General features: G+C 40.8%; 1 protein-coding gene across 3 annotated transcripts in view; it reads left to right on the top strand.

Annotated features, from left to right (window-relative positions):
• The window catches only part of CACNA1C (calcium voltage-gated channel subunit alpha1 C), a 493339-nt gene that overhangs the window by 277138 nt on the left and 202945 nt on the right, over positions 1-13256 (top strand). For all 3 annotated transcript variants that reach the window (XM_085324022.1, XM_085324021.1, XM_085324020.1), the window contains exon 4: positions 10240-10379. In XM_085324022.1, the coding sequence (XP_085180148.1) occupies positions 10240-10379 (140 nt within the window). The remainder of the gene's footprint in view (positions 1-10239; positions 10380-13256) is intronic.

Below are 13256 nucleotides of genomic sequence, written 5' to 3'. Positions count from 1 at the left end.
CTATTCTCTGGGTACAGCACAGGTCACAGTCCTGTTTTTAATTACCAATTAGACTTCCATTAAGGAACTAAAATGAGTTTTATGTGCTGGTTGTCAAAGGTCCTTTTAGCTGCCTCATTTCATGTGCCCTGTCCGTTCAAGCAGCAAGCAAATGAACAGAAACTTACTCAGAGGTAGTAAACAAAACCTCAGATACTTTACCCCACAGAAGGAAAGACAGAAACTGAGCTAGAGAAGCTGCAAGGACTTTTCATTTTTCATTCCCTTCAGTTGTTTTTCCTGTCTACTGTGAGCAGTGTGAACAAAATGTTAAATATGCCCTTAAATTACTTGTGGAAAGAAAAGGTCACACACGCACACATGCACGCATACACACACGCACATGCAAGCACACACACGCACACACGCACACACAGAGGCACATTTCCCCCCACACACATGCACTCTCCTCTCTCACTCACATATGCGTATTGTGTGTTTGTATGAATATGTACTGAAAGACCTAAATCCTAGAACATGCAGAGTTGAACTGATATCACTTTATTTGCTTAGAAATTTCAAGAGGGAGAGTTATAAATAGTCATAAATTCAATTTATTTATAAAGCATTCCCTGTCAGGCATCACTGTGCTGCACAGACAATTATAAAAGAATCATAATAGATTAGAAACATAWATTAGAGCATCATAAAATGCACAAGAGTGTTCAGATTAAAGTGCATTTGACAAAAATRTTTTAAAAGTGGGATTCAATTAGCKCCTTCTGAGTGGTCAGTCAGAGAAAACTCTGTGATCATTGGCCTATTAAAACAAAGATTCAGGGCTGGCTTTCTGCAGGGGTTTTCTTGTGGCTCCACAGTTCTTAGTCCAAGTCCTATAGTAGTTGTGAGTAGTTCATGGAAGGTCTAAATTGTGCTGGTTGTGGCTATCATTTCTTGGGGAACCCATGTTTGCTGACAAGTGATCCTATGCTAGCTGTTCRGATATTTCTTTCTTCAGCTCTCCTCACCCTTCTTCTTCTTGTCCTCTCCTGTCCTACAAACATGCCCTAAYTCAAGGGCTTGGACAAGAAAGATGTTGCCAGTGATTCTGCTGGTTTGGTGCTCACTGGAGGTGCCTTCAAATTGGGGCTTCCTTTGCAAGGGGATTGAGGGAAGGTTTCCAATTCTTAAGTGTCACCTGAGCATTGTGAACAGGTTGAGGTGAAATGGGGGATCCAGACTGTAGATACTTACTGACCTATCTGGTAAGAGAATAATACTTTCCATGTTCAAGTTAGTAGCAAAATTATCCTTGACTTAGACTATATGTTCGTCTAACCTGGAATGTACTGAAATTACTCAGAACTTTGTAGGATTGGATCATTTTAATACAGAAAGAAAAAAACCCTTCTGAGAGAAAAGATACCACATTAAATTAATGGTATGGAATGCAACTCTTCCACACCCCTTATCCATGAGGGAAATATAAAAACCTTTGGCACATAGAAATTCTCATTATGGGCAGATTTCCAAAGGAACACACYATCCACATGTTGAGTTCTATTGGCAATTCAGTCCTTCATTTTGGGGTTCAATTTCAGTGAGCTCTTAGAAGAGATGAATGACTATGAAGATGAAGATTCCTCCAAGTACCTTCCAGCAGCCTAGAATTACAAGGCAGACAAAGTACATGATATGTAATATATTATGGTAATGTTGATTCCAAGGAATAAAAAAAATCAATCATCTGCCCTAAAAATCATGTGATTGACTTGAAATTAATAAATCCCTTGGAGACAGGGTTACATCTTTTCAGCAGTCAGACATTTGAGATTTGCTTATTTTAAGCATTTTTCCTACAGCTATGAAGTTTAGAAACTCATTGGAAAATAATGTACTGAAAGCACTGATCATGATCATCATGATCAGATGATAATCATATAATGAGAAGAGCTCAAAAACTATGATTTCAGGAACCATACCATATATGGTAAGAAGCAATAAAATCTTTAGAATAGTCATTTCTGTGTCTGTAGCTTATTTCCAGTAGCAAGCATCTTAGTGTATCTTGCTTAGATGATGAGCTGTAAAGGCCTTTTATAAACAGTCCTGAAAATCCAGTATCATTTAACAGCTGTTTTTTTAAAATTCCTTCTAAAATGGGGTATGTATTTACAGTTCTGCCTGGCACCAAAATGCTCAGCATTAAACAAAAATATGGTTTTGAGCACAGAAAGATTAGGCTAGAGGGGGCTGTTTTAATATTAATAATACTAATAAAGTTTTATAATGGAATGGAGTGAGGTGAGTAGCCAATGTCTAACTTACCAGAGTCATTTGGGACGCTGAATGAGACATGATATGCCTTGTGATGATCTCTTAGATGTAGCTGTCATACTGAAGCTGCTCTGATTTAAATGGATGCCTCTGGTATTCTGTCCTCAGTCCATGTCAGGTAGATGGACAATTGACTGTGGCATTTCAAATGTCTGTTTTAACCTTGGGAGAAGGTACTGGACTGCCTCACTGCATCAGAAACTGCATAAAGGGAACTAATAAAAAGCTTTTTACTAGGGGACAAATTTCATTCCTGCACATTATAACAAAACAACACCTAGCCAGCTTTTAATTCCTATCCGGAGGTCCTAAATGAGGCTGACAATCATAAACCTTATGCTGCCTTCTGTAATGCTGYTTCCCTCAGGAAGGGAAATCTCATATTGATCTGACCAGAATATAAAGTGACAGTTCATTTCAACTTAATCAGAGTAGTGGACCAAACCAAAAGAACCTCTGATATGACTTTCTTTGCTTCCTCAGAACTATGCAGGTTTGAATGGTTGGATGTCTCCAATTCTTTTTTACACAAAAAACTCCCAACTCCTGCAGAACATATTCTCTGGCTTTAGTTCAAATATGGAGAGAATCCTATTGTTCTATTTCAAACCAAGAAAGAAGCAATCTTAAGCAATAAAACCCAAGAGATTTCCCCTACTGTTAGCCAAAAACTGTAAAGAAAAATCTTATATTGGTTAGACATTATCTAATCAGCACCAGAGTCCAAAATTTAGGTCCAGTTGGATGCATAATCCTTTATATGGATATAGAAAGGGGCATGTCTAACCATGGAGAATGAGGCATCCTGCTGAGGACAGGGATGCATTTAGAATGAGAAAACATGGGTGTAGAATCTTTGAAAAATATAGGTTTAAAGGGACATCTGTGGGTCGACGAGTCCAACTTCTATCTCAAAGCAGCGCTATCCTCAAAGTTAGGTCAAGTTGCTCAGAACCTTCTCCAGTAAAAGATTTCAAAATTGCCTTGCCTCTGGTGCACACAGGACTGGCATGTCAAGCCTTCTGAAATGCAAGCTTCTCAATGATTAAGTTATTCTGTATAGCTGGAGCCTGTTTCTCCACTTTTATTAGCAAAAATGGAGATGAAATTTTGATTAATCAGAACAGTAATGGCATCCTCAACTGCATTTTGCTTTGAGTGAATAAGGAACACATGGCTCACTGAAAGGGAATGTATGCTTGCACAAGATACCTAGCACAGGGAATTGACCCTTTTACACCTTGACTTTGTATTACAATTGAACTCTGACATAAAATGTAATTCCACTGAACCCATAAATAACTTCAACTTGATCTTTGCTAGAGTACCCTAAGAAAAATAAGGAGCTTAACTAGATCCTATAAGAGCTATACATGAAGTATTCATTGATTTACCAAGGAACTCTTGTATATAGAGCATATGTATCAGGTCTGTGATCATTCAGAACTACTAATGTCCTATTCTTCTATTCATTTCTGTGGGAGATCTTCAAATGGATCATAGACACGTTATGAATTATTATAAAGTACTGAAGAGTGGCTTGCACAACATTCCTGTTGTGTAATTTCTCATTTCAGTTTACTGAGAATTCTGTATTTATCTGGTTTAGTCTTCAAATGTTGGATTTAAGTAGCTGCACATGACAGTAACTCCCATTTTTAGGATCAGCTGTTAGTTAAAAGGGGGTATTTCTGCAGTACGCCATGTCAAATTTAGTTTTTCTCACAGTAACACTTRCCATAAAACAGATACTGAATTTGGGTGGAGTAGGGGAAGGCAGTGCTGAACATGCTTGGAAATCTAATCTTCCAGAAACTGTTCTGACTTCTGTTTACAACACAGTGGGCTAGGCTTAGCTGTCTGCTACTCATCCACTTCCCTTTGTGGCTTTATTTTACTCTTGTCAGGTAATATTAGCTAGTGCTTTTGCTTGATTTTTAAAAATATTATTCATAGGGAACAGCTAGAGGAAGGGGCACTGTTTTAGAACTAGCTTTAGGACTTGTAACAGCAAAGGAATTATGTTCAGCAGTATGCCATCCTACCAGTCTTTTCAYTTTATGAAACGAAGGAAAACTGACACTATTTTTCTGGAATTACAGTAATTTTAAGGAGTCAAACAAACAAAAAAAACTCAAGCATGCTTTACGTTTTATTCCTTCACATGTTTGTCATGTCAGTATATTCACATACACTTAGCTGGAAGTATCTCCTGTGCAACTGAGTGCATTCAGAACTGACCCAGTGTCAACAAACCTGACTTAACATCAGCTTTATTGAATCGATCCTGTAAGTGGTTCTTCAGCACCAAAGGTCGAAGTTGTCAATGCTAACAGTAGCTTCAGGTGAGCATATTCACACAGTGCGGATATCCATATCTCAGATGTGATGATAACCTGTAATCCAAAAACATGGAACTTTTTACATACAGTTTTCTTGAACTTCTTTCCCAACACTGTAGTTCAGTCTCCTTACTGTTAATCAGTAAAAGATTGTTTTTCCTACTAGGAAAATGTCTGAGGGCTTCCACTCTGACTTGTATCTCTCAGAAGCTGTTTGTACAATTAATGCCAAAACATCCTAAATGACAGAGGCCCTTAAAACACTGCTGTTTTCCTTAGATAACTGCATATTTGCATTATTGAAGAAATGTAGTTTCTTATGTTTAGGGAAGCACTGGGGAATAATAATGCAGACACTGACGTAACTTAGTCTAAGGTCAAACAGGCAGCTTTAAAAAGGTTATAGATGTGCAGGACTTGCTGCATATTGCTTCAAATATGCAAGAGCTAGCTTTTGAAATGGAGATTGTAGCACAGGCTGGGCTAGGTGTGAGCAAAGGGAAAAAGTGAAGATTGAGAAAACCAGTAATGACTAAATTTTAGACTGAAATGCAAGGACCTGAGTCTGATTGGAGCCTGGAAGAAATCCTGTAATGCAAATACTGTAAGCTGGTAGTGCTGCCAGGTGCATGGAGACTGGAGAGCCTGGGCATCAAACTACAGTGAATCCTTTGAGGACTTTCCTAATGGCAGAAAAACTTCACGGCTCCCCGCAATGGTTTACTTTACTTCCTGTTTTCAGACTCTTATTAATTCAGGATGTCATTAGGTACAGTTTAAAAATTAATTAAAAACAAAAACAAACCCTTAACATCTTCAGAATGTAGATGGCATTAGAGGGGTTTTGTAGTTAATACTGTGAGCCTCTTTTGGAAGTATATGTTAGAGTCTCAATAGTTACTTACTGTTTCTTTGTTAAGAGTAAGAAAATAAGCAATTTGTTTCTTGGCAATGTTAGTGCTGGCTAATGTATCAGCTACTGTAGCTGATGCTCATGTCCTGTATCTATAAAAAGAAAGCAGTGGAGCCAGCCCCAAAACATCTGTGTATGCTCCAGAGACTGGCCAGTTTTAGCAAACTATTGTTGTTTCTCTTCTTCCACGTGTATTTTGCCTTTTTCTCTTTCCATTTTCATCACTACTGTCCAAGTACAAAGTTCCTACTTTGTAATTCTGCCACTTACAAAATCCTTCATGTACCTCAGCAGTCTCACCACAGTTCCCGTTTCTAAGGCAGGAAGGGAAAAACACCATTGCCTCTTCCATATAGCTTCAAAATAAGCTCCCTCTGCTTTGATTCTGGGGTTTGGGAATGTGCTTTAAGTGACAACGCCATTCGCCTCTCCTTTCCCTCCCAGAAGGTAGCGGCCKTGTAGAGGGGCGCTCTCCCCAGAGGACACCCTGTGTTTCTTTTAAAAAGGCACCAGACTGGCTCCTCAGAGGAGCAGAGTTGTGTCCCCGGAGGTGGGGGCGCGGGGGGAGCCTGAAACACTGGGGCTGAGGGCGCCTCATCCCTGACAGCAAGGATTGAAACGAGCGGCCCATTCAGCAGAGGTAAAGCAATCCTTGCGCGGCTGCCGCGCGGGGTAGGCGCTCCTCAGGCTGCGGCCTCACGCTGCGGGTAGCCGAGTCCCGTCTGTCAGCTCCCCGCTTCCGAGGGCGTGGGCAGGGCGGGGCAGCGGGGGCTGCCCGGTGGGCGGGGCCACAAACCGCCCCGTGCCGGTCTCGGCCGCTTCCAGCCGGTTCTGTAACGGCCGGAGGCAGCCCCGCCCGCTGAGGCTTCAATGGCCGCCACCAGGACAGGGTTCAAAGAGGGCGGCAGGCCCGTGGTGCTGGTGTTGGGGACRCACTGCGCGCCTGAGGAGGTGCCTCGGAGGAGCCCCTGGAGACCTGCACCAGCACAGGGGAAGCGGGCAAAGAGTAGCAGAAAGAAACCACTCAGCCCCCATGCCAACCTCTTGTGCTGCCCGTTAGCTCATCGAAGGGATTGGGGGGACGCATGGCGAAAACGAGGGGAGCTGAGACTRGGAGGCAGGAGGAGAGGTGCCTGGGCTGAAGCTGAGCCTGGGAAAGGGCAGGAAGGGTGTTTCCCTACATGTTAAATTGTTTATGTTTCTCAGTACCCAAATCAGAAATCAAAGATTGTTGTTAATTGGCAATAAATTAAATTAAGTTAAATTCCCCCAGTCAAGACTGTTTTGCCTGTTACACTGAGCTATATACTRTGTTCATAAAAAGCTCTTGAGTTTTATAGTGTAGGAAAAGAAACACAAATTAATTACTCATTTTTTTAAATCCTTCTGAATTGTAAGCAAGAGTAGCTTTCTGCAACAGCCTTGGAGTAACTGCACTGCTTAAACTTGCCAATATTTTTCCTTCAGTTTTAGATCCTGAAATCATTAATTCAAGTGCAGAGGATCATAAAACCTCTCTCCTCTGCTCAGCATTCTGTATGTTATTGTCATTGCAGAGGCTTTTGCAGAATCTTGTTTTGCGTGGATCTTGCCACATTACCAGAGCATGAGCATTGTAAAGATTTTAATCAAGCAGCTTGTAGTTATATGTGTAAATCTACATGCATATATGTACAGATGTACAGGTGTGTGAGTGTAATATTTTGGCATATTTCTATCTCAGTAACAAACTGCATTATTACAGTGACAAAACAGGAGTCTATAGTTCCACAGGTGTCTTCAGGAGACAAAAAAGTCCGAGGCTTTTAAACCCAGCTGAATGGAACTTGTTACTTGTTGAAATTCTGGATAGTGCRTAGAGTATTAAACAAACAACAAAAATGTAGTTTATTCTAGAATTTTCAAGATTATTTCATTCCTTGGGGTTTTTTTTTTTGATTGCAGATAATACAGGTATTCCAATGAAATTTATGGAGCAGAAAGTTTCCTCTAGCCCAAAATGTGCAGCAGGGCTCTGCAGCCACAGAACAAGTGCAAAGCTAGACACAAAGCTGGCAGCAGTATTTGTCCAAGGGCAAGGGCCTAGAGGTCCTCATAGTCAAGAACAGTGTTTTCAGCACCCGGTCAGCTTTAGTGCTTCCTCTTTTTCATCACTGTATTTCCAACCAACCAAAGAAGATGGTGAGCTTCTCAAAATCTCCTTGAAACCAGTCTCAGCTGTGAGTGCCAAGAGGGGTTTTAGGTGAAGTACTATTTTGGGGGGCTTCTCAGTGAGCTCATGTCTCTATGGAGTGGGATGTCAGATGAATTAATTGTGAAGGGCATGCTCAAAAGCAGTCTGAATGAGAGCGGTCACAGGCCTATTGGTGACCCTTCTGGAGGAAGGGAATGAAAACTTGCTCACAACTGCAGAAACTCTTTAGCTGAAACACAGAGTGAGGCCCATTGATAGACTGGATTGTAGCAAGAGAAATCTCTGTTTCCTTCTTGAAAGTGTTCATTCATCTCTAGGAAGGCCATTTCAATCCCAGATGCAACACGCCATACTGCCATCTTCAATTCTCAGCATGTTGTTCCCCTGTGGTGCCCATTTTCGTGTTCCGCCAGCCTTCACACAGGCTTCACCTTGTCCTCTCAGAGCCAGAGCATTGCCTCTTGGRCAGAGCTAGCGCAAGCTAGCTGCCTGCGGTGCCAGGTTGGAGCCTGGCCTCATGCCGTGCTGCTAGAGGCATGTGGCAGCGCAAAGGTGCAGGGCAATCAGAAGAACACTGCATAAAGACTTCCCTTCACACAATGTTTTTGTTTTTTTTTTTTTTTCAAGATGTCTCCTAACAGTTCGTTGTACTTTACAAATGTGTGCATAGAGCTCTGATAGTTGGGGTTTATTTTACTATAGTCTGTATACCAGTTAGTACCTACTCTGTTTTTAGGAGCAGTACAGAGAGGAGTAAAGCCAGATTAATCCATTCTAAGAATGGACCAAGCCATTATAGAGGTTTTTTTCTGTGGCCAAGCCCATGACTGGACCAGTAGTTGTTAGCAATTACGTGCTAATTCCTAGGCTATATGCAGTAATGCACTTACTATATGGAGAGCTGGAGATATAGTAATCACTACTGCTATATGCTGTTGTTTCCTCCTTTAAGTTCGAGGAGAGAGAAAACCTTAATGTCCTGAATCTATCAGGGAGAACTGCGGATGTGTTTAAAAGCTCTACAAATGGATTAAATAAGTAAGGAACAATACTCAATCTTTTTCTTTTGTAGGTATTCCCTGTACTAAGCACAGGGGAATACTGCAAACATTATGATAGCATTATCTGAGGGAAAACAGCAATATTTTGAAGCAGAAATACATGCCTACGGCCGTCAGACAGAATTTTTCAGGCATGTAAAATAACACATTAATGTAAACATGAAGATGAATTAGTTAATGTGTTTTTTGATAACTAGTGGCTAGTGGGTTGCCTTTAATTACCTGGAGCTGAAAGAGGGCCATGACAGTTTGGAGCTGAAAAGAAAAATAATGTACCTATCTGATTGTTTAGTTGGGTATCCTTCAAGATGCAATCAAACTAGAATCTCTAGATTGTTTTAATTTGTATTTATCACATATTTTTATTTCTTTAATGTGAACTTTTAATGACTGAGTTTGTAGTTTAACCTTGCAGGGACGTAGTCTCCTTTTGGTGTCGTCGAGTTTCCGTGTATTTATTTCCTACCCAGCTTGCCATGCAGCACTTTTGTAGTGGTCAGCTAATGCTGCAGTTTCCCTCCTACTTGGATGGAAGTGCCATTTCTGCATTATTACTGCTAGTCTGATTCCTCACTGGAGTTAAAAATCCCGGGAACAGGGGAGACAGAGAGTCTGTGTACTGACTCCGCAAGTCTGCTTGTTTGTCCTGAATCAGACTATACTGTAACTGGGAGTGACTTTGGATGTGCTTAACTGCAGCCTGTATTTCACAGTCATGTACATTTCTGATGGAATGACTAAATGCCTCTTGCATTAGTCAGCCTGATCTGTAAATCGTTTGTCACCAACATTCAGCCTACCTATTCCCCAGCAAAGGAAAAGGGAGTCCCATACGACAAGTCAAAAAAAGAAGGCACAGTATGACACATGCATCAGTCCCAGATGGGCCTCTCTCCTATTTCTCCCCATGTCTCTCCACAGCATTGCATCCAGCAACGTTTCCTCTCCAGAGGCAGAAAAGAACTGGGTGCATGCAGCTCGTCTTGAAGACTGACAATATTTTACAATGTACCCTGCAGAGGACTGAGTGCTAGAACATGCCTGCTAATCCTTTCTCCTCCTCCTGTGCACAGACCTGTGCAATGTTCAGTCCTTGCCAAGGCAAAATTTGCTGCCACTGTCCTGTCAAACTGGCTGCAACACTACGCAGATGTAAATTTAAATAAGTCTTTTAGCAAGACATGCACATTAGATGTACCTAAGCAGTGAATCAGTGAGTTGGATGCTGTATGGATAGAATGTAAAAAAAAAAAAAAAAAACACATTAGATGTACCTAAGCAGTGAATCAGTGAGTTGGATGCTGTATGGATAGCCCCCAAAAAAAAAAAAAAAAAAAAAAAAAAAAAGTTCTTTTCCACTGTTTTTCAGTCATGCTAACTATTGTCTTTCTTGTTTTCTTGTCTTCCCCCCAGGAACGAGTGGAATATCTCTTTCTCATAATTTTTACAGTGGAAGCATTTTTAAAAGTAATAGCATATGGACTTCTCTTTCACCCCAACGCTTACCTCCGCAATGGCTGGAATTTACTAGATTTTATAATTGTGGTAGTAGGGTGAGTACCACCATCTTGTCTTTGAATGCACTGCACATGGGAACATGGGGATTCTTTGGGACTTGAGGATAGAGAAAGTTGGTAACATTATTTACAGGTGATGTTAGGGGTTGATGTCCATCATGTTCTTTCTACCACCACCATTCATCCCTCCCATGTTAGCCTTCTGATAGATTCCACACCCTTTATGAAAGGTTACTATGTAATCTAAAAATAGAGTTAACTCACATAAGTCTTCTTCAGCTATGACTTGATTCGTGCTGCCTTCAGTTAGTGTAGTATTGATTTACCTTAAAATTTAGTTCTGCCAGTCTGTTGATGGTACAGTTTCTGATTGTGTGTTTCTCTTGCTGCTCAGCCTTTTAATGGTTTGCAAGACACAGAAATTAAACTGCTCTTTGGGGACAGGGATAAAAAGAGGGAGAAGTGCAAGGTTGTTGGATAAACTACTGAATATACTCTTGTTGGAAGAAACCCCTTTTGTTTGTAATTCTGTAAGAATAATCCTTTTGTGGCATCTTTTATTTGAGATTAGAGTTGGATGTGAAATGAATTCTGCAGTCTTGTGAGTTTTACTGATTGTTGTCTTTCCCAAATACGGATTAACAATTTAAATCTCAAGTTTTCACACTTGCAAACAAAAATATGTTCTTTAGTTCATTCACACTGTTCTGTTGGTATTTCAGTGCTCTGATTTTGATTTTAACCTTTTAAGTTTTGAACCTTTTTAAAGACTAATTTTGATATTGTGGATCAGATTGCCAGTTTGAAGTGCAGCTTTTCTAATCCCCTTGCTCCTCTTATGTTTTTTAAGCTAGAAGGTTAATTGATTCCCAGAAAAGCAAAATAAAACATCTTCTGTTGCTTCAAGCTGAGGTTAAGAGATAACCAAGGGTTTTGAATTGTTGTCTAGGAGAGGGGATGGTAAAGTAAGGATAATCTACTCCGATGACACCAAGTACGTCTTTGGCTGAATAATTTGTCCCATCCACCATGCCCCTCCATGGCTAAAGAGTTTCATCACCTACAAAAACTTGCACTCTTTTGACATCTTTCCCAAGGAACCGGCATCGGCTCCTAGAGAAAATATCAAAATAGGGGCACTATAAACAGTCAAAGCCCCTCACAATTTCTGCCCTAAACTGAAGTCCATATGGCCTCTTGAATGTATTTTTGGTGCAAGTCTGACCTAAGAAATTACCAGTCAACACCAGTCAGTCTGCTCTGTGCTACCTGAACCTGCTGGTTTGTGGCATCATGGGGAAGAGTGGGTGCAAGGAAGGTTCATGGTGAGAAGGAGGGAGGACAAGTTGGAACATGTTCTTAGTTCCAAAGCGTCCCCACCTCCAAGTGGGCATAACTGTTCTGCGTGCAGCAGCGCCCAGTTACCCTTGCCCTTTGTTGCTCCCTGTAGCCAGAGGATGCCACAGCAAAACAGTCATTGGAAATTGGCAAATCTCCCACCTGTACCTGGCATTAATGTCCAGTTCTCTAGTTGGTTCTACCTTTGAATGCCCTCAGACATCTCACCTGCTTGGGAATCACTGCTTAAGGTGAAGAAAGATTGGAGAAACAAAGTCCTGTGAATATGATTGTTCCCTTACTGTTTTTGTGAGAAAGAGAATTTTTAAACATGTTATCTTTTCTTTTTGCATAGGAATGTAGAAGAGCAGGGCTCCAGAAATCACAAGGCAGCATTATATCTACTTTAAGTACAGTTCTTTTCAGTTTTCCTGCTAGGGCAGTTAATCAGCAGGATGATATTCAGGCTGAAATTAATTCCCTTGCCAGTGACAGAAGCAGCAGCTCTAAGCTCTTCTGTCTGCGCTTACCTCCAGCAACTCTCAGTCTCTGTAGATGAGAAACAAAAAATGTAACCGAAGAGGGATTGCACAAGTATAATAAACATGGCCAAGACCCCAAGGTCTCTGTTAAAGAGTAGCAATCTCAAGACACGGATTTCACTTCAAGGCCAGATGGGTTCTTTTGATGTTTATCTGTTCAAACTCACTTGTACACTATCAGAGCCTAGGCTAGTGCACTACTTTTTCTCTCCACAGACCTTCTGTGAAATCTAGGTGGTGATACTGTGTGTTTGTGTTCTGCCCTGTCTTTTACAGTCTGAAAACCCTCAATGACATTATGTTTAAATTCTGGCATAGCTGAGTATTTTGTTAGGGAAAGACCCATGGTAAAGTTTAAAACAAACAAACAAACAAACAAAAAAAAAAAAAAAGAGGAAGGAGAAAGAAAGCAAGTGCAGAGAAAAGAATGGTAATTAACTTTCCTTGCTGCTCTTTTCTTGCCCACTGCCAGAACTATTAGAAAAGGCTGACTTACTTGAATGCAGCTGTAGCACTGGGCAGAGGGGTTTACTTCGTAGTGGAATTAAGGATGGTATGGAACTAACACTGGAAGCATCAAGTCTTGAAATGACCCTTGCAGCTGCCAGTCACGCTTATTCTGTTTTAGGAATAATCTTCATTTTCAGCAATGATTGCCCTTGCTACAAAAAATATAAAGGCCAGGTGGGAAGTACTTCTTCAAGTATTGCTGGAAGATAAGGAAGTGAAAACAAGACAGTTTTTTTGTTTACCTATATACACAGCTTACTGCTACTACCTTGAAGAGAGAATACAAAGAAACTGACTTCCTTTACACTAAAACGTACAAGTCAGTAGAGTCTGAGGAAAATGGAAATGTGTACAAGCTACCATGAATTATAGAAAGCAATCTGTTTTTATAAAAATGGGTATTTGCTTGTATATTTTTCCATACCTTCTGAAGACAGGTCTCCTTGCTATCAAAAGGAGTCTTAGAGTCCATGTTTCTAGTATGGCCACATGAATACACAGCAGGAGAGGGGAGTATTGAAAA

This window comes from Rhea americana, unplaced genomic scaffold (assembly GCF_003343005.1).
Source record: "Rhea americana isolate MKP2758 unplaced genomic scaffold, rheAme1 scaffold_9, whole genome shotgun sequence".
In the NCBI taxonomy this organism is placed as follows: domain Eukaryota; kingdom Metazoa; phylum Chordata; class Aves; order Rheiformes; family Rheidae; genus Rhea; species Rhea americana.
This window is presented reverse-complemented; position numbering and strand designations above follow the sequence as displayed.